At 37.9% G+C, this 22,271-nt stretch overlaps 2 protein-coding genes across 2 annotated transcripts in view; one reads left to right on the forward strand and one right to left on the reverse strand.

Annotated features, from left to right (window-relative positions):
- The window catches only part of LOC140940091 (small G protein signaling modulator 3-like), a 31,597-nt gene that overhangs the window by 7,299 nt on the left and 2,027 nt on the right, over positions 1-22,271 (reverse strand). The window contains exons 2-23 of the mRNA XM_073388979.1: positions 16,775-16,965; positions 16,341-16,404; positions 15,738-15,871; positions 15,533-15,610; positions 15,280-15,339; positions 15,103-15,159; positions 14,646-14,780; positions 13,885-14,001; positions 13,311-13,451; positions 12,455-12,538; positions 11,703-11,798; positions 10,720-10,851; positions 10,000-10,057; positions 8,509-8,556; positions 7,872-7,942; positions 6,195-6,262; positions 5,386-5,473; positions 4,957-5,011; positions 4,316-4,365; positions 4,069-4,127; positions 2,692-2,785; positions 1,722-1,792 (exon numbers count right to left, since the gene is read on the reverse strand). Of these exons, the coding sequence (XP_073245080.1) occupies positions 1,722-1,792; positions 2,692-2,785; positions 4,069-4,127; positions 4,316-4,365; positions 4,957-5,011; positions 5,386-5,473; positions 6,195-6,262; positions 7,872-7,942; positions 8,509-8,556; positions 10,000-10,057; positions 10,720-10,851; positions 11,703-11,798; positions 12,455-12,538; positions 13,311-13,451; positions 13,885-14,001; positions 14,646-14,780; positions 15,103-15,159; positions 15,280-15,339; positions 15,533-15,610; positions 15,738-15,871; positions 16,341-16,404; positions 16,775-16,965 (1,951 nt within the window). The remainder of the gene's footprint in view (positions 1-1,721; positions 1,793-2,691; positions 2,786-4,068; positions 4,128-4,315; positions 4,366-4,956; positions 5,012-5,385; positions 5,474-6,194; positions 6,263-7,871; positions 7,943-8,508; positions 8,557-9,999; positions 10,058-10,719; positions 10,852-11,702; positions 11,799-12,454; positions 12,539-13,310; positions 13,452-13,884; positions 14,002-14,645; positions 14,781-15,102; positions 15,160-15,279; positions 15,340-15,532; positions 15,611-15,737; positions 15,872-16,340; positions 16,405-16,774; positions 16,966-22,271) is intronic.
- On the forward strand, positions 51-1,813 carry LOC140940092 (uncharacterized). Its single transcript, XM_073388980.1, has one exon. The coding sequence runs from the start codon at positions 51-53 to the stop codon at positions 1,668-1,670; it is 1,620 nt and encodes a 539-aa protein (XP_073245081.1). The 3' UTR covers positions 1,671-1,813.

The following is a 22,271-nucleotide window of genomic DNA, read 5'->3' on the forward strand; positions in this document are numbered from 1 at the left end:
AAGTTATCCACGAAAGGGCGTAATGTTTCACAACGCAAACCGGAGATAAGATGGATAACAGTACACTGATAGAGTTGTTTGGTCAAATTCTGTACAGTTTCACGCGAGATGTTTCAACTCAATACACTACTGATGAATCTGAATTCACAGCTGCAGAATCATTTGGTTACAGTCCTCTGGAAAGCACGGGACGAGAGTGGTACCGTCATCCTGTTGATGAACTTATTTACCAAGAATACAGCGTCAGGGAAGCCGTAAGTTCGGACTATCTAGCATCTAGGAGTGTTAACGTAAGTGTCAGTGATGCTTGTTCCACAGAGAATAACGAAGAAAGAGAGGAGATTCAGCAAGACAGAGACTGCAGAGGTATGGCTTGGAAGCGACTGAGACCATCAGCTCTTCGTACAGTCTGGAACTCAATGTCCACTGGAGCTTCAATCTCGCTGTTGAGTGCTACCATTGTTGGTATCATATACATGCTATTTTCGTACATATCTTACAATACCATCTTACAATGTCGATTTTCCGTGATGAGATTATTTCCAATACGAGTACAGTGGGTGAGAACGCTTGCCGATTTGTGCGCCAACGCAATCTACTATACTTTTTCTTTTGTTACGTTTTTACTCCTCTTTCGCCCTTACCAGATGAAAGGTGTGAAAAAAAAACTCTTCACCATATGCAGCTTGGTGTACTGCTTGGATGGACTGTATCGTGTGGCTTTGCAAATGCGAGGGACGCCTTACTACATCAAAGTCTACTATCGGGTTCCAACGTATGTCTTCTATATCATTAATGTCTCTTTACAGCTTTACGCGCTAGCGGGACACTTCAACATGCGATCAAGAAAAATGGTGGCTAGTCTGATTGGTAAAGTGACAGTTCCAACATGCGTATCTTTCGCGGCCGCCTTTCTCATAACTAAATACGTTTATCCAGCGTATAATCACCACACGAAAGAGGGCAAAATATTAATCGCGCTCTTCACTCCCTGTTTTGGAGTCGCTCTCAAAGCAATCTCGAGAATTTGTGTTCAACGTTTATGGAAAATCACCCATCCGGGATATTCCTACGTCATATTGGCGCCCTTATATTTGGGGACAGCGGTTATGAGTCGGGTGTTACAACTGGACCTTGATCGTTTGCAATCCATCGCTTTACTAGGAGTAATACACGGCGTGGCAGAAGTCATTGAACGAAGCACCATGGTTTTCATTGATCACATTTGTCATATGTTGTGGAAAAGAAGATCCGCTCCTTGGGGAAGTTTTCGTACTCCTCGTCGTGAAAGACTGACGGCTGATATAGCTATCATGAGTATGTTGTTTGAATCAACTGCCATAGTGTCTGTGAACGGATTTTTATGTTGGTATCAATTCGTTTACTTGAAGAATCATACTGTTAAAAGTCTATTACAGAAATTCGCCGTCGCTACTTCGGTGCCGTTGGTGATCGAGTGGTTTTTCACAAGTGTGTCGCTAGCGATCGAAACTCATTATCAGAACATGGCTGTCATGGCTGTATGGCGAAGAAGGTGGAAAAGACACATTTTAGTGGCCATTGTGAACGCCGTTCCAGTAGCTATCTGGACCAGTGCAAACCTTATAGTGGTTGTTTATGGGCGGTTTAATGTGACCCCAAAGCAGCCTTGCAAAATGCCCTTCAGTTAACTTTTGTCGTTGCGATTCTTGAATGGTCAAGAACATCTCCCCTTTACTTACCTAAACGTCTTGCATAGCACTAGGCGAGAATATACTGACTGGAAATCCCGGTCAACTTCTCGTTGACTGGCCTGAAAGAGTATAATTAAATAAATAACGATTGATACGTAGCACATCCACTTTAATAGCGGTTCTTCGTCTACCTGATTTCTGGTCGAATTGGAATTCGGAAATGTTTGTTTGTAAGGAGAGGGGAAAACTGTAGTACCTGGAGAAAAACCTCTCGGAGCAAAGGAGAGAACCAAAACCAAACTTAACCCAAATATGGCGTCGACGCCGCGATTTGAACCCGCGCCACACTTGTAGGAGGCGAGTGCTCTCACCCAACGCACTCTCACCGTTGCTCCCCACAGAGTATTTACGAGGATGACGAAATTTAGAGCATACGTCATCAGAGATCTAAGGGGAATACGAAATCAGTAACCAAAGCTAAAACAAGCTCTCCTTTTTTCTACAACTTTTGTTTGTTTGTCATTTCATCCTGAATGTCAGTAGTCTACTTACGATTACAGTTTTAACATTGGGACGGATTAGAGCTGTTCAGAGTTGACGGTCGCAGACATTCACAAATTTCGGCGCTTTAAGTTTGGTTCTGCAATGTAATGTTGACCTGCGTTCTTGGATTAAAACTCTCGCCCTATTTTTCATGCATTAAAAAGCAAGACAAAAAAAACTGAGATCGTGTATCCTATCATGTGTTTCGCCGCACTTGACGTCAGCAACATGCAATCGCTCCAAGTCCTGTTAGCCTGTTCACAGACCCTCTATTTTCTCTTTAGAGACCGTCGAGTACGCGTATAAAAATGAAAACTGAGGGGGATTTATTCACCGCAAGCGCAAGGGGGTGGGGGTGGGTCTGTAGACAGGCTAAATCCTGATTGGTTTACTGGATTCTCTAAGTGTCCCCTGATTGGTCAGATAAATTATTCTGGATTTCGTCGCCGCTTTCCCGCGTCAACAATATGCTCACCTCTTCTAAAAACAACCATGGATGACAAGGGCCACCAAGGATGGATGGCTTCCTCATTCCGTGTAAGAAGATTGACTTAAGGGCTGGACACAATCTAAACGGTAAAAATAGAGCGTAAGAATTAAAAGAGCGCCGTGGTTAGATTAAAGTGCAGGACAAATTTCGTCGTTATGTTCAGTGTGCAGTACCTTTAAGTCTTTGGGCCCATCCGCACTAGGAAATTTATATTAACTCGGCAAATTTTGCAGTCAACATTTGCGGTTTACCATAGTGCAGATGTCATTTGAATTCATAACAGAATTTTGTCGAAATTTGCCCACGTTGGAAAGCATCGACCGGTCTCAGGGAAGATGTTACTAAAATGGGGAACAGGGAAATGAAAAATGGGAACAAAACCTAACTCGAACCCACGCCCTATCAGTAACTTCATTTCCCATTCTATGCTTGGTTCCCATTTTTCATTCTCCCGTTCCCCATGTTTGTTCCCCAATCCCCGTTTCTCGTTTTTTAGTACCACCCCAGTCAGGGATCCCTCGATATTGTACAATACAATACAATACAAATTTTACTGTCAACTCCCAATGGGGGCTTTTCAGAGACAAATATTAATAGTACAGGTATTCAAAAAAATAAATAAATAAATAAATACTCAAGAATTGTCAATAAACAATTATTAAGAAACTATTTGCATATAGAATTTATGACATCACAAATTGATTATCAATAAACTATTAAGATACTATTTACATATAAATTTATGACATTAAAAATTGATTTAAAAGGAAGGCTTTCATTTTACGTTTGAAAATGATAAGAGATTCACTTAATTCAAAATGGGGTTTTGGGGTTTCCACAATGTTACAGTTCTGTAATAAAAAGATCTCTGTCCCGACTTGGTTTTAAAAAGCGGTATATTAAGCTGGGAAGATGATCTGGTCGTCTGACCACTGAAATTTCCCTCTGGAGATAAAATTTGAACTGAGGTAGTTTGGTACCTGACCTGTCATAGATTTAAAGGCCAAGATGGCGTCTCTTAGATACAGGTGGGACTTGAAAAAAAAACAAACAAACAAACAAACAAAACGAACACAACAGAAACATTAATCATGCAATTTTAAACGCGGATCTGGTGCGGCAGAGTGTAGAAATTTGTAAGCAGTAGTTTAGGTATTCATTTAATACTTTAAATGACATGCACGTTTCCATTTATGCGCAGCAACATTTGATGGTGATCTGTTCATGATTATTAGTACAGGCAAACAAATGTTTATCATTATCGTACTAAAGGACGCTTTGTTAAAGTTTACTCCAATTTATGCCAAATTTCATTTTGGTAAACAACGATAAAAATCAAAGAGCATCAGCATCATTGCTCACCCTCCTCTGACGAGATCTGTCACAGTTTCGGATACAGAATCGTCTCCTGCAGATGAGTACTGAGAAAGAAAGAAAAAAAAACAGGTAAATTAAGCACCATTAGGGCTGAACCTCTATCAGGCAGCCGCCCTCGGCGAGGTCCCCACAAGTGGACGCTTAGTGGTAGTTGGCCGCTAATGAGAGGTTCCTCGTAAATTAGGACAATCTTAAGCAGAACAATCACTTTCTTTCGAAACAAACACACTACCTCTTTACTTCGCTCATCCAAAATCTCGACAAATTTGGCAGGAAACCAACCTGGAATTAATTACAAACTCAGTTAAAAATTCAAATCGAGAAATCATAACCAAAGAACAAACTTAACAAACATACAAAGATCGTTTTTACTTACGAGGCCAACAGATATGCAAATTTACTGGGACTAAAGAAAGTTTTTACACAAGAAAAAGGCAAGGCTACAGGCTACAGGCTGCGGAGTGGTACTGAAAACCAATACCTGCTAGACTTAAATATTCTTCATCAGTTACGTGCTGTCAGCTGCTAATAATTAATAAAATAATTTCGACTGCTTTTGTTCGTTCTCATAAATTTTCCACTTCAGAAACTCTAAGGAGAATAAGTACAAGCTTTGAGTGCAGTGATTTCTGGGATTGTTTAGTGGACAAGTGTTAGTTATGATTAGTCAAAGGTGTTCAAGACAACCATTGACCAAACATAACTAAGGATCCCAGACATCGTTGCGGCGAAAGCTTGTACCCATTCCCCTTAAAGTTTCTGGAGAGGGGAATAAGCACATTACACGATGACGTCATTTGACTACAAATATCAGCAACATTTCGCTTCCCTGCACAAATTACGGCTTTTTAAACCTTAGAATGTTCAGCTCACCTCTCAAGCCGTTAAGTTCACCCACCCAACAGTGTTCGTCCTTCTGTGAAATTATCTACAACACAAATAACGAACCTAAGATTTGAATAGTGCGCTTATACTGTTCAATGACCAGCAAGCGCCACATAGCGACGAGTGCATGGGGATTAAAACTTCTAACATTTCATAACTCGTTTCCGCCACTACGACCGACACTCTCGCTAAAAACACTTGTAGAGACGCCGGCTATCACTTTTTTCCGCCAAAATGACGCTGGTTCACGCGCGCGCACTACTCAGTCAAATATTGAGAAAATCTCGTTCTCGTATTCGCTCTCGTTTTAGAATCTAAAGCCGAGCTCTCTACTCTAGTTTCTCAAACTTATAGAAGTGAGGGCAGTAACTGAAGGTAAGTAAAAAATCAGCTGTAGATTGCACGTTGATCTCTTACAGTGATAATATCATTTTTCCTAAATCCAAGTTCATCGTCATCGTGTCTTTCAAAGTCCAACAAAGCCTTGGCTCTTCTTCGACGATTCCTGATGAGAGAAGAGCAAAACTTAATTTAAGTTGTTCAAAACTGTCCCTTTCATCTTAGCTGTGGCATCGCTGGTAAGCAAGGTGATAGTTCGAGACCTACAACCTACAATACTTGTTACGTTTTGTTGAAACACCGTGACGCAAAAGCGGCTCAACCAATTCCTTTACAGTAAAAATCCGCGTATAAGAACCTACATTTTTTAAGTCTGGTAAAAAAGGTTCTGGGTAGTAAAAAAAGGCAAATTTCTGCCAGCAGGTTCTTCTACCACTAGATTCCTACAAGCGAATTTTTACTACAACTCTTATTTCCTTGTCTGCACTTCTTCTTTCCTTTCCCTGAGTCTGGCATTTTTTGGGAATGGTGCAGAAAGGGTAACATGACAAGTGTTTCAAAACTTGACAAGGATTGTAGCCGATGATGACCCACCGAGTCAAATAGGCCATTTCCGAGTTCCCCCGGGCCTCCGTATCAAAACGAGGTAAAGTGCTCAGCCTTTGATATGGAAATGATTTTTTATTTTCGTGAAAATAAAACTCATTTCCACAAGAAAGGTTCTGCACTTGGCCTCATTTTGGAAGTTAGGGTTTTTGGAACTCGCAGCGGCCTATTGTTTGATCCTTTTAATATCATTATCGGGTATTATGAACTGATATCAAGTGAGCACCATTACCGGAGCAGACATTCCTGTCCAACAAGATTGCCAAACACGTTGCTCTCACCTTGCTACATTGATAAATCTCTCATGGTCTTTTGCATGACTCTCCATTGAATAGTCAACTTCCAGGCCCTAAAAAGAAGTTATAGTAAGCTAAAAATCGAGTAATCGAGAATCGTAGATACCAGTTGTTCTTTTACTATAGACCTTGTCACGGTTTTCGACGCCATCTTGACGAGTAGGCAAACGCGTAAGAAATTAGAGTGATTGTATGAGAATCTAATGTCGAAGAATTTCCGTAGAATGGCTGTTCTGAAAAAAATATGATCTGTAAAGTAAAGCTTCACTCCTAAGGATTCTCCCGAAAAAATTTGAGGGCGTTACATGCACTAGAAGACCTAGAACCACTTTTTAAAATTTTCTATACATGTCTGTAAGAGAGTCCCAGGAAAATTACATACAAATATATGGAAAATCTAAAGCAAGCCTGTGGAGAAATTTAAGCACAGGTATGGCCCCAAATGTTTTTAGGACAATCCTTTGCTTTGCAGCTTTAGTTTACAATTGATATTTTTTTCAGAACAGCCGTTTTACGGAAATTATTCGACATTAGATTCTCATACAAACACAGTAATTTCTCACACGTTTGCCTACTCGTCAAGATGGCGTCGAAAACCGTGACAAGGTCTATTGCGATCAATTCGAGAGATCTGAAGTACCTTGTAAACAAAATCTAACCGTACGACTATTTAAATTTCCAACTATCACACTTAATAGCACAGTCAATGATCAAGACCAAAAGTGTTGTGTTAATTTAAGTCTGTCGGTGAAATCCAGTCTTATTACCTACTCAATGATTCCCCTTTGGGCAACACTTTCGTTTAAATTTTTCTTATTTTTTGTGGGCTCTTAGCCGGGAAAAATTTGTCCAGTAACACATAGCCAAGAATAACACGCCTCTGTAACAAGCAAGTGACGACTTTCACAATTTCTAAGGCGCAAATTCAGGCCGTTGATACCTCCTACGTTGCGTGGCAATACAAGTAACACCTGCGTGAGATACTAATTTAGCGAAAATCTTTCAACACGGCCGAAAGAACGTCTTAAAATTAGTTTAACTGCCAAGTTTAAAAGTGATTTGTTGAAAACTATCGAAGATATAGCTCTGCAACCAAAAAAAGAGGAATTTTCCAGACGTTTGTATGAGCAAGTTCGTGCCCCCACAATACAAACGCCTGTTGGAATTTCGCGACTTGGTGGAGCAATATCTTAGATCTCTTTGGACGTACATGTATCACCTTTAAAATTGGTAAGTTACCTTAATTTTAGGCCCTCTTTCCAGTAGTGTTGATGGATATTCGCTTACTGCTCTTTAACAAAAGTTGAAAACAAAAAAACGTGGAAGGGTCTGTTCTGAGAGATGCTAAAGGTTGACTTCCACTGATGCCGTTTTTGGCTACGCACGTTAACACACGTAAATTCTAATCACGTTAATAAATTTGAGGCAAGATATAAATTGATGAGTTTAGACGTGAAGTTGAGCGAGGTTCTACTTTTACGCTTATATGCGACCTTTCACACATGGCCTCTATTTTATTTCCGAACGTAAATTTTACGCACGCACGCACGCACGCACGCACGTAAAACTTACGCGACAGTGGAAATCAACCCTAAGAGGCTAGCCAGGAAGGCTACGGGAACCAAATCTTCTTAAACGCGAACACTGAAAAGATTAAGTCACCTTTTTAGGATCAATGGCATCGAAGTGTTTGGCTATGTGAAGGATGGCTTCTCTTAGATCAGCCACAAGCTCTGCAAACACCAGAAAGAAAACAAGACTTAGTATGACGCAGGAGAGTGGGTCGTCACCAGTGTAATTGGATGAGGAGGCAGTCCACACCACAAAACGTGAAGCGTACGTGTCCAGGGATCCCAACACATCACAGGCTCGCTCTTAACATTGCAAGTTTGATTTTCGTGTTCTCTTTAGAAATAAAGTAACGTAAATTGGCAAAAATCCGTGCGACTATTACAAATTCTTGGCGTGTGTGCAGAAAAATGCCCTATGTTTGCGTGCCCGCGTATTGAGTAATAAATCATCTATCTGTGTAAATTTATGTTGTTAACTCGTTCCAATTTTCTGGAGAGCATTATGAAACTTGCACAGAACCACATATAACTTAAGACTAAAAAAAATTGTCTAGTTATATTTTCTGCATATTTAGGTGAACTGGAAGTAATACATAAGTCCTTGATATCTGTACTTCCGGTGACACGTGCATGAGTGGGGTTATTACTGACTACCATTAAAAGAAAGAAAGAAAACGTATTTTCATTATTTCTTTTTAACTGGAACCCCATAACATCTTATTACCGACCTGTTTGCCTGATGTTTTTCGCCTTTTGTAAGGAGATACCGCCCTTGCCTGTAAGAACAAAAAGGAAAGATAAACGTATGGCTGCTTCACAACCAACTGTGCCAAAACACAGTATTTTCCAATAACCATAAATTAAACAATGTCAACAGACTAAAAGTTTACTGTAGTTGGTCTGTGGGTGTATATGAACTCAGTTTCGTTCTTCTGGTGTCCGTCATCACTTCACAAATATGGACTGGGTGGATTATAGTAAGCTCGTAATGAGCTGTTAGCGGCAATCAGCGGCACCCTATATGCTGATATCCAAGCTTACTGCAATTTATACACTATATAATGTCAGTAGGACAGGTATTGGTATTGTAGCCTGGGTAGCAAGCGTTTCCAATCGAGTTATTTCGCGAAAGTTGCGGAAGCACTTGCTACGTAGGCAATCATTGGTACAGTGGAACCTCTCCTTTGGCACACCTCTAATCAAGGGACACCTCCATTCAGGGGACACAGAACTTGGAAAAATGTTCTCATAATCTTTGAATCTGTTACCTCTAATGAAGGGACTCCTCTATTCAGGGGAAAGGAACACTTTTTTCTGGGTGCCGAAACCTGGGTTTAACCTCCATTCAGCGGACACTTAAGAACTTAAAACGTGACTGACCATAAAAAGGGTTGATAAGTTTAAGTGTTCTCTAGTCACAATGATGTCAGATTTCACATTATGAACTATCTCACTCTGTTAAATTGACGTACTGCACTTGTACATATTGCTAAGATATAGATATAAATCATGATTTCCTTATACATTATCTAGCTGCTTGAAAATAATGAACCAGATTCCGAGGCAGAATGATAAAAAATATTTTCTTTGTTTTTGTGAATTATTAACAAACTCCAGCCGAACCTCTATTCAGGGAACACGTGCCTTAGTCCCGATGGTGTCCCCTCATACAATACTGTCCGATGAGAGATAGAGGGAAAGGATTTTATGCTCCTAGCAACTTAGCCATGGCGGTTGTGGAGCAGGAATATGTATACCACTGCAAGAACTACTTTGTTGACACATCCCACCCTAGTAAGGGCAAGATCTATCGAAGGTCAAAACGCTCTTGCTCCAACGCTGTGTTTTGCGTAAAAGGTGCGATCAGATTACGAGTTTTCCAAGGTCAAAACGCGCATCAGATCAGATTGCGTTCTATGCATTCCATTCATTCTTAGTTGTGGTCCAAACGAATGATGGCTACATACGTAGATTGGGAGATTAGGATTGGGGGTTCCTCTGGTCGCTCCCAAAAAGAATGTGAAGTAAAGTAAATAATAGACACACGGTGACATTTGCACCCAGGGTGCTGGTCTTAACATAGATGAACTTCATATGAGGAAGAAATGTGTGCACAGCAAACATTAAAATAACAAGAAACCATTTTATACAACTTTATATGTCTACATAAACTGTGGCAACAAAAAAAAAATCACGATCAAGAAATAGAAGTTACACACCAAAGAATAAACTGAAGAAAGTTCGTGGCGGTGCAACAATGACCCTTTTCTGAAGCCGCTGTGTAAAGAGAGAACAAAACAGCATGAACTTCAGTTTAATACTACACTTTTATGTCCCTACGGGCAGTATGTCAACGATCTTCGACAAAACGTGTTGAGAATTTTGCAGTTTCTTACCCACAGAACGCCTAGCCCGCGAATTTGGTGCCGCTATGACCCCTCCCCTCACCCCACTCTGGTCAATGTTGTTCAGTCAGGGTCAAAAATTATCCAACCGGACTTCAACATTGTTTTTTTTGGAGGTGAAGGGAGAAGGGGAAGGATTTGTAGTTGCCATTGCTTGCCTCGTTCTCATATGCCGCTGAAGTACCTGCGACATAGCCGCCGGTACTGCCTGCGATACTACTCCGACATATGAGGACATAACACCGCAGGCAGCAAGAAACATCGCAGGTCTTTAGCGCTATTATGCCTGCGAAGTTAAACTCGAGTCAACTTCGCAGACATGACGGCGGTAAAGACTGACATGGCCTCTGTTGCCGGCGACTTCTGTTCTCATATCGGGACGGTGTCGCAGGCAGCACTGGCAGCTATGTCGCAGGTAGCTCGGCAGCATATGAGAACGTTACCTTGACACTTCAATTCATATGGCAACATCTATTTTTCTGAACATTTTTAACCAAGACTGTTGCTAGGAACACATGTTGTGCACATTCTTACATCTCTAGGCATTTGCTTTCCAGTCTCCTTATCAACAAGCACTCCAAGATCAGCCATAAGGAACGCCATGTGTTTCTTACGGTGTGTCTCGAGTATTACATCAGTCAGTGAAGCAGATGCTTTGCTTGCAGCCTGAGGGAAAAAACAAATTCATTGTGCTCATGAGGGTTTACTGAATGAGCTTGTTTACTGGCAAGATAAATTTTCAGCAAAATCGTCGAAAAAAATAAGCTTGAATGAGCATATTTCAAATGCGTCATTTTCTCAAGTATTTTTTTCTAAGATGTTGGAAATACGAAATGTGTAGACTGCAAGCAGTTTCTTATTTTCTTCAAGTGACGCAATTTTCATCCACAACGAGAAACGAGGGCGTAAGCCCGAGGAGGAAGACAAATAAGTCGCGAGCCGCGAGAGACGAGGGTGTAGGCTCGCCCCAGTCCCTTTCTGTCCCTACACGCCCAGACTGCAAGAACTCGATGGATCTAAGAGAAAAGGCGGACTGCAAGCAGTCTACGAAATGTGGAAAATGTCTCAAGAAACGCTGGGCATTGACTTATTAACTAATAAAACATAATAGCCTGCCAGCAAACTCTCCATCTGGGGGAGTTGCGAGAAGCAGCACGCGAAAGGAGACGCGACTGCGACTATGGAGAGCTTCAGCCCCGGACAAAGCCTGTTGAGACAAATCGCGAAAATGCCTATTTTTTCCTGCCATCCTGGCAAAAACTGAAACCTCCGTCAAATGAACGCCCGATTTCCCCCCTCCCCTTACCCAAAGTTGTTTAGGATAGCATGGCAATTATACACGTTGGTTTTTAGACCAAGACAACTTTGAATAGGGGGTGGGGAGGGGGTTTACTTTTTTCTGTTTAGAGGAGACGGGAGTAGGGGGCTAAAGCTAGAAAATAGATGGAATTGTCTCAACAGTTTTGTCCGGGGTTGTTGCTCGTAGGCTATGGACTAGGCTATGTACATGTATATACCTCAAGTAGTTCATCGGCATCCGTGATCTCGCCAGGTATATCTGATAGCAGATTGAATATCTGTGCTGAATTGTCCAACTTTAAGATCATATCTTCCTGGAAACCATGAAAATGAAGTCAAAGTCAAAGATTGTTGAATCTATTTTTTTTTCTAATGAAGAGACACCAGAAAACAAACGATAATTTAACACAAACGGGGTGGAAATTATAGATAAATGTTAACTTTTGTGTTGTCAGTGTAACTATAGTGAGAGCTTTTTCTGTAGCATTACTACCACTGTTTATCTTTCTATTCTTTGCCACTTGACCCTTGACTTTGCGACTAAAATTATTTAATTCACAAAGAAGCTATTCAACAATGAAAATGAGGAGTACAGTTGAACCTCAATATAGCAACCCTCTACAAAACAAAAGATTTTCTTTACCCACCCAGTAATAGTAAAATCTATGGAAAAGGACTTTGATATAAACTAAACGAAACCACGTTACAGCAAACATATTTTGCTAGCCCCTTGGACCTTTCGTACATCGAGGTTCCACTGCGGTATATTTTCATCTAAAAGAATTAATATCCTTGTTGTTTAAATAAAAAGCCACAGTCATGGTAAAATAACAACTTTCTCCGATAGTCTTGTCTTCTGTATACCTTGAATTTTGTACTTAAATTACAACTTATGGTTAAAATAAAATTTAATTTCTTCCTTCAAATAATCTCTAATACATGCACTGAAAAAACTGAGTTTACATTATACCTTCATTTTAAGCATTCCAAGTGTCATCCTGAACAACGTCACTGAGCCCTCGTAAAAGAATATGTCCCATATTCTTAACAGGATCTGCGCATAAAAAAAAGATAAAAGTTTCTTTCAAAAACCACCTTTCTCCAAGTAACTGGAATTTATTGGAAAGTAAAGCCAGTCTTACTGCCTCAGTTAACACTGAACTTTGTTTACACTATCCTTAACCCTTCAGCCCTTACACCACTCAAAATTTTCATTTTTTTTTTGTTACAGAACTGTATTAATTCAGTTTTACTGTTTGATGTTTAATCAAGATCAAGGCAGTAAAAACAACAACGACGACAACAAAACTTCATTGTAAGAATTAACTTAAGTAATAATTAATACAGTGACCCGCAGGTAGCAAATGCTAATCTAGGTGGGACAAACGAACAACTGAGGGTTAACTGTTTTAAAGAAATATTATTACATTAAGACAAAGTTAAGGAAACGATAACGTTAGAGGTTTGAAAGAAAAATCAGTTGAAACTTTAAAGACCTCATTAATTATTTAGCCGGTCCAACTTCCAGTATGATAGGTGTTGCAGTCATTCGTAGGTAATCAGTTATTCCATATTCAAGTGCACCTAACTGAAAAATTTATTTTGGTAGTCATATGTTGAGGAGAAGATGCTCTCTGATCACTCTCAGGAAATAAAAAGTTGCAAGTATCTGGGGAGGGGAGGGGAGGGTGGTGGTTACTTGCGTCAATTTTTGCTGGGTATGTGCCACTGGCCTCTCAGAGCCCCTACCCCAATTTTGTCTATTCTGTGGCCAATTATTGACCCCAGTCATTATAGACCCTAATCATGTCAGTCAATCTTTATACCTTTGTGTGTACAACACTGGCAAATGCTGTCAGAAACCAATGAAGTGTGATAAGCGAAAGCTCAATATCATGCTCTTTTAACTTTTCATCCATTGGTGGAAGATAGCTGACAATCAGCTGCCGCAAAACCCTCTGATCAGCCTAAAGTGAATGGTTTGATAAAGTCATAGCAGTCAAAATTAATTTCAATGCATACTAGAGAACTACTCACAAACAAAACTTCCTCACATGTAACCATGCATTGCATTGATCAGTAACAAGTCAGTTACGAAACAGCATGCATGGAATGTGCTGGAATGTTTACAGGATTGTCATCCAAGACCAGGCGGGGGGGGGGGGGGGGGGGGTGGTCTCCAAAGTAAGGGGGGCCAGGCCCCCCCAGGGCCCCTCCCCTGGATCTGCCTCTGTGTATATGCAGTTAATAGACAGTGAATTGAATGGCTAGGAAGTTCTGTTTTCTTTTTGTTTCCTATATGAAAGTAGCCGGGGGAAATCCCTCACCCCCAGTCTTTAGAGAGAACCCCACAGATGCCAGCTACTAATGGTAGCCTTGTTTTTAAAGCTGCTTTAGTACCTGTACACCAATCAAAGTGTTGGAATAATATGATGTAGGAACAAGATCTTCCACAATTGTACACATCAACCAAAATGCATCTTCCTCTTCAATAAACAGAAGCAGAGAGGCTACAATCTGCAAATTAAATTACAAGTGAAAAAAACAATCAACATTTTTTAATACAAAAACAAGTAAATTTAAAAGTGAAATGCAATGTTAGATATTTGAGAGAAAAAATCTAATATTACAATCACCTAAACTGCTTGAATAAGCACCCAGCTTAAAGTACATGCCCCTCATTGAATTCTTAAAATCTAGGAAATATATATTTAAGTACTTCCTTTTACATTGTGATAAACACCAACCTCTCCCACAAAAGAATAAGCTGCATATTACACTAATTTTCCAAGATAGTGGAGGGATTGAACTTGTCTCCCCTTTGGTCTCTCTCATTATTATTTTTTGCTTGCTTTAGGAATCCAGGAAAAAAGTGACAATCTATTGTCTGGATAATATGATTGTTATTTTATGTCACAGTGCGTGTTTATATAATATACATAATAATTATGTGTACATGAAACAATTTAACATACGAGTGCCATAATCAGCACCCATAAAAATAATAATTTTTATAGACTGAGATCTCCTAATACTGAATTTATTGTCCCAGGAAGTTAAATACATGTGTAAGCACCCGTGGAGCTAACTCAGGCATTTCGCGGTAATCGGAATGCTGCTTTATTTCTAATCAGAAGACAATTTACTTTGTTTTGACTTACCATTCCCATTCCCTGACAATATCCAATATCAGTGTACAGCCAGGCAAGAGATCTAAGGATCCTTCGGAGACGTAGCAAACCAGTGCTTGCTTGCGTGGAAAAGCATGCATTGTTGGGCATGGTTCTCATAAGATCCTAAACATGTACAGTGCAATTTATTACAAGTAAAGAATATTTTATAGTTAAATATTATTGAACAAGGCAAGATGATCAAGTGGTGACAAAAAAGCAGACAGGTCATAAGGGAGACTTATATTGCAGCCTAAACTATTTATTGAGTTGTGAAGGGAATGTCTTCTAACGGATGCCCGTGATAGGCAGTCTAAACTATATGTATAGTACTGTCCAATGCAACAAGCCTTTGGGAAACAAGTGAGAGGGGACAGTCAAACCAACAATAAATGAAACAGTGAACTCCTAATAAACTTGATTCTTCTGCCTAAATATTACAAAGTACCTTTTCAATCTGCTTAGCAATCAAAGAATTTTCATCGCCACTTGCTCTAACAATTTGCTAATCAAAGAAAAATAATAATATTAATCAATATTATTGAATATTAATATTATATCAATGCATAGTAAATTGCTAAGAAGGCAAAACACTTTCACAGATGACAAAAAAACTACATTTTACCTTGTAAGTAAAATCACTGCTTATTTTCTTCTGTAAAGCTCCGGAAATTCTCATCCAGATCTACATGTTTGATAATTACAAACAGTTAGGAAATAACTCACTGATACTTTGCATAACCATCGTATATGTACTTTAAATACTTATACCCTACATTATTCTAAAATCTAGTTATTACCCAAGTTAAATCTTCTACATGATACAATGTCTACCTTTGTAACTTAAAAAAGATTGGTTTCAACAAGTCAGTACTCACTGGAGCTCTCATACTGTGAGGAATTCCAAGATATACAAGCTCTCTCAGCTTGTCCGAGTGAGGAAAGCTAGGGGATACCTGTTGATAAAAACCACATACCGATTAAAAAAGTTAAAAGACGCTTGCTGTCTTAAAATGTAAACAGAAAACAGATCAAAAGAAATAAATGTATAAGAGTGCTGCATATGCACCACTGATGTACTACCTTGTCCCACGTCATATCACCAACATCTTGATTCTGTGTGAACTCTAAGAACGCTGTCCATTTTAGCCTCAATCCTTCATCCTCACTGGTCACAAAATTACCAGGATCAGGGTCTTTATGTTCAAATTCCGAATCTACAAATATATCATTTTGGTATACAATTATAATTATGAACTTTACAATAATGCTTGTTTTGTTTCACAGGAATGAAAGGACTATTACATGTACAGAGTACAGTGGATCTCATATTACCAACAGTTACATGTACATTGTCTAAGGTGAAGATATTAATAGCAAAACACAGCAGTGTATATAACTTTAGCTAATAGAACTTTGAGTTTTGCAGGTGTAGTACTACTTTTTAGGTTTTTGTTGAAGGATGGTGAAATACTTGCTACTAAATTTCACCATTTTAAGTGTCACTAGGTTGATTATGAAAAAATTTTTAAAAAAGTTCATACAGTATCATCCATGAGGACACTACATATATCCACAATTTTATTTGAATCCTTTACTTGCCTGTTGCATACTTACATGTAAGTTCTTAAGCTTATCAGCATTATTAAGATCCCTTGAAAAGTTTTGGATTTAAATGTTACTTGCCTCCTTCAACCATGAATCCAAATTCATCATAATGACCAGTTGGACGATCCCCTGCATCCTCAGTCTGACAAATAAAAATAATTAATGCAGATACTAAAAATTAGTCTCTACTGTCTTATAATAACACAGTGGCACATACATGTACATGTAGGAAAAATTAATCATTGCCCAGAGAATGTTTGGCCACAGCTTATTAATTTTACAGTCATTTTCAATGTTCATTCAAAATATTTAAAATTCCCATTTTCGCCTGATTACAGTCTTCAGGCTAATGAATCAGTCCCAAGCCTCTTTTTTAAAGTGAGCCAGCAGTAATTACTGAAGCCAATCAGAAAAGATAAAATATTTTGAATGAATAATAAATATTAAAAAGATAAGAAAAGGGTTAAATATTGCACCCTCAACTACATGTACCCTGTCTGTATAAATTATACCTGTTGAATTCTTGAAAGAATGTCCTGTGGCCACATGCTGGGAGTGAGGGCTGAAAAAGGACCTCCAATGGCTGGAACGAATGATCCACTAACTGGAGTGCTGCCACTTGCAACATGTATTGATGAATCATCCCATGCCAAGGTGTTATCATGGCCACCATCCTCATCTTCATCTTCACTCAGGGTGGGAGCTGCACATAAAATAATGATACACTTCAATTCAGTGAAACAAAATGATGAAAACACTAGGGTCAACTTGGGAAGGGAAGTGCCGTAAATCCTCTTTCAAGCCCATTTGAGGGGGGGCTTAATAGAAACAGGGGGCTTATTTTAGACGGAGGGGGGGCTTTTTTAATTTAGAAATGACAATGGTATCAGTTCTCCATAAAGAACTAGCATACAAAGTGGAAAAGCTCAAGTACAAGAAGTTTCAGGTCATGCAGCCAAGGATTAGAATCAAATAATAATAATAATAATAATAATAATAATAATAATAATAATAATAATTATTATTATTATTATTATTATTATTATTATTACAGAGCTTCTGATAGGTCACGGAAAGAAATGTCAAATTTCACGGGATATTCAGGGACATATTCCCTGGATTTTCAAATATTTCAAATATGTTGCACATAAGATTTCTGGTGAACTTTGCGGTATTCTGCATGTTTTTGTGAATTTCACAGAATTTCATGGATTTACCTGAATTTTACGGCTCCTCGACTGTGTGAAATATCAGAAGCCATATTATTATTATTATTATTATTATTATTATTATTATTATTATTATTATTATTATTGTTGTTATTATTATTATTATTATTATTATTATTATTAGAACACACCCAGCGTGCAAAGAAAGTAGTGTACGATAGCCCGGGCCTAGTGGATTTTGCTATCAGGCTAGTGAATTCTGTTTTTAACTTGCCTGATGGGCAAGTGACGGCTTTTGAGGGATTCGAATAACATCAAGAACTGTAAAATCAATTTTCCTAGTCAAAAGTTTTTGGGGCTAGTTGAAATGACGTCTGGGCTAGTAAACGCTAGCTTCAGCTTGCCCAAATGGCAAGCTGTAAAAATGATTTTCTTTGCACCCTGACACCATACATGTAGAATAATTTCCTCATGCAGACTTTACAATGTACTCCCTTGCAGTTCTCCACACAAATCTCCATTTGAGAAAAGAACTCCAAACTGTGATTCCAATCCAACTACTACAAAAACTGGACATACACCAACTGGCAATATATGTACGTTTATCCGATCAATGCAAAGAACACAAATAATTTTTCTTCAAGGCTACATTTTATGATATGATTACATCTTTTTTTGTCCTTTAAACTAGAAAAATTATAAATTACTTCTGAGTGATTATAATAAATTTCACTCAATAAGTCATGTATCTTACATCTACATTGATCAACATACAGAATAAAAACAAACCACCTCAACAGTGATACTTGTTAAGTTTGGGGAAAAAGGGGAAATTGCAGGGTGATACCATACCATACCTGATACAGGATGTTTATGTAAACAAAATACAAGATTTTTCAGTAGCTGTTTGCCTCCAGATGATGCAGACTTTTGTTTCTTAATTTCATTCACACCCATTTGCAAATGCCAACAAGACCTCAAGTGCTTCTATGTTACAACATTTTACGATAATATTATGGATAGAAGACAGAGTAAAATCCACTCCTTGTATCTACATTGTACACGTACCCAAAAAGGTATAGGTTTATGTTCCTCTTATGGTAAGGGTGACATACAGGTAAATGTAAAATTTAAATATTGTTTTATAATTTATAATTATTCCTCACGATCACTGGAAAGTCATGCAACTTGCATCTGCAACCATAGTTACTGCAGTGATCAAAAGGAAATTTCTCTCAAAAAAATAGTTTAGAAAGAACAAGAAACACATTCCTCTGGTCTTATTTATGAATATTATTTTTACTTAAGTCAGCATTCTCGTTCAAAAATTTGATCTTGAACGTTTCCTTGAAAATATCCTTACCTGTAGTAAAAGAGATGTTTTTGTTTATTTTACAAATAATTTATTGGTAGCATAAAATAAATGTATCCACATCACTATTTTTGTCACCATAATAAGAATTATCAGCTCTTATCAAAGTGGAATGTCAATTAAGAAAAGAAATTCATATTAATGACAGGAGATATACATGTAGAAAGCTTTTCAAGACTATATTAGTAACCCCCCAAAATTCCTGGTGATAGTGTTTAAGCAAATTTGGCAAAAAAAAAAAATGATTAGAGAATCAACCTGGTGGACAGTCTTGTGACTGCCACAACAAACTTTTCACCCTGAATCAGGTATTCATACAGACAAATTCTCTGTTGACATTTTCATAACTACAGTAACATGTCATGGTCAAATTTGTCTCCCTTATATTGACAGGCAGTCTAAATACAAGTCTTATTCTCAATACATAAAATTGACATTTTATATTTTTATTAAAGAATTTTATGACTAGCATAACCACTGACAACTGATAAAATTATTGAATCAGTTGTACTGTCAGACAAAGTAAAGATTTTTGTCTGCTTAAACTTATGAGGGGACTGTCACTCAATACTGAATACTAAGCATTCCCAATGAACTGTACAAAAACCATACCAACAACAGCAACAGCATAGGTGATATTTTCAAAAAGGCCACCATAGGGTATACTTTCTGAAAACCCTGTTTCCATTGCTTACTGTATTAGTAAATTAAGAAAGTCTACATGTACCTTAAGAAGGAATTTCCTTAATTAATTTTATCAAAAGACCATTCCAAAACAAATTAACTTGCCCTATAATCAGGCAAGTGAAGTTTTTTGAGGAATTCAAATTACAGAAGAACTCTGAAATCAATCCGTCAGGGCTGTCATTAAGAGGCGGGGGCCGGGGATTTCCCACGGCTACGATGAACGTCTTCCCCGGCTACTTTCAAAGGAAAATAAAAGAACAGTAGAACCGAAAGAAGTTCCTAGCTGTTTGATTCCCTGCCTACTTGTTGCATTAATTTTATCTGGCAACTTGAAATCTTAGTAACAACCCTGAATCTGCTCATCAAAACATATTTGGGGCTAGCTGAAATGATGTTTAGGCTAGTGGATGTTAGCTTCAGCTTGCCCGAATGGAATGCTGTAAAAATGCCTTTGTTTGCACCCTCATAATAACAATAGTAATATAAAGGAATGTTTTAATCTAAAATGTATGTGTTCAGTGATAAAATAGGCTATGTAACAATACAAAAAGTGTCCCCTTTCTTTTTTCTTTTCCTTTTCAATTTGGTTGAGATAATAAACAAAAGTTAAACTGTTTTGTTCTAAAATAAATGACATATTACTATTATTACACTCAAATTATCTGTGTGCTAAACAACATTAAGGAGATTTTTTCTTTTCGAAACCTGGTAAAATTACGTTAAATTAGCCCTTAAAAAATCCAACACTTAATTGCACAAAGTACCCTGAAAATGCCACTCAATTTCTGATTGTTTATTGCACTCATTTGTCACTTAAAGAGTACACCATATTATACAATAATCAACTTCATGTGGCACCTATCCCTACCTTGATTAACTTTCACTACTAACAGATAGAGCTAAGAACTAAACATAATCTACATTGCAAAAAATCATTTATCAAATAATTGTGTAGCCCACAGCTGTGAACATCTATTTTTTTTCACAAGGAAAGGGGAAGGTAAGTTTAGCGCAAGACTGCACACAAGAAAGAAGGGAGGAGGAAGGAGGGAGGAACGACATTGTTTTCACATTTTCACCATCCTGCCAACTAATTATGTAAGCAAAAATAGCACAGCTGTGAACATCTATTTTTTTTTTTTATTGCAAGTAAAACACACAAAGAAAAGAAAAAAAATTACACAGAATAATAAAAGTAATGAAAACAAAAAACAAAAAACAAAGACAAAAAAAACAAATAGCGAATTTACACACTTACATGGCAATATACTTACAAATATTAAAATACGTTACAGCAGTGCTAATTCCATATATTACTGTACTTAGTATGATCTATAATTAAGTTTTTCTTTTTTTTTTTGCTTTCTTTGTAGTGAAAGTAATATTCATGGTAGGTGCACATAATTATTACTAATTTATGTTTTTGGAGTTAGGAGACAAGACCCAGCGAGGAAAAGAAAGGTTTCCATTTTTTTTGTATTGCACGGTGTCTTATTTTCTAATTGGTATATATGTCTCACATAAAACAAGAAATTGTTGTGAATTGGGAAACATTCTTTTGATCTGCAGATCCAGATAAAGTTCTTAGCTATGAGACAACAGAAGTTTATCTGGAGCTTAAAGGGAGAGCTGTCTGGCATCAGGCCCAAAGCGGTAGTCATGTCTAAGTAACTGCCTGGTTGGAGGATCTGGCACGACTGAAGCCATATCGAGAAATTATCCCAAAAATTTTTGGTTTTTGGCATTTCCAAAATAGATGCGTCAAATCCTCTTTCTCGTCATGGCAAAAAGTACATTTTCCGTCCTCTTTAACTCCTATTTTTTGCAGATAGCTGTTAGTTGGTAAACGTCTGTGTAAAAATCTGAAATTAAAATAAATTAGTTTTGAGCTCGTTGTACAAGTGTTTGCTGCTTGAAAAACGTTTCTCCAGTCAACATTTTTATCGGTTGAAGAGTGGATGTCTTTATGCCATTTGTCTATACAAGATATGGGTTTTTCACTTTTATTTGCTATTAGTTACTTGTAAGCAACTCTAGATGATTTTTGGCTTTTGAGAAATGTGTTAAGAGGACTTTCATACTGCTGGTGTGTTCTCGCGATTTGTCGTTGTAAAGATTTCACAGCTGAGACGATTCCGAAAAACATTAAGGGTTTTACTCGAATGTTATATCTGTTCTGAAAATGGTCGAGGGAAAAAAAAGTTGAGAGAATTCTCGTCCATTAGATGTTTAACTTTTGTTATACCCTTGTTAAGCCAATTATTGCAGAAAACTGGTGCGTTATTTATTCTTATTAATGAATTTTGTAACAGAGGTAGAGATAGAAAATGATCTTTTGATACTATTTTCCTCACGAAAAAAGTGTCAGACCAAATTTCTACAATTTCTTTGATAAAAGGGTCTTGAAAATCTAGCTGTCAAATAAGTCTGGGAGCAATGCACATTCTCTACTTGCATTTCTCACACTGTTTTTCTTTTGCTTTCCTAAAACAAAAATGACCAAGAATGCAAAAATGTGGGCATCCAATGAAGGAAGAAAATTGCAATGACACATGTCAAGTTTGTGAAACAAGTTTAAATTGCAGCAATATAAAACCCAGAAAAAACGCATATATAATAAACTGTTGCTGATGAATTGGTGCTGGACATCTAAGAAATGTATCTTGATTTGATATCAAGAATTTACCATGCCCATGAATCACAACTTGCACGCAATGTTTGTCTGGGAAAAGTTAAAACACTAAGTTTAAATTGCAGCAATATAAAACCCAGAAAAAACGT

Source organism: Porites lutea, chromosome 6 (assembly GCF_958299795.1).
Source record: "Porites lutea chromosome 6, jaPorLute2.1, whole genome shotgun sequence".
Classification (NCBI taxonomy): Eukaryota; Metazoa; Cnidaria; class Anthozoa; order Scleractinia; family Poritidae; genus Porites; species Porites lutea.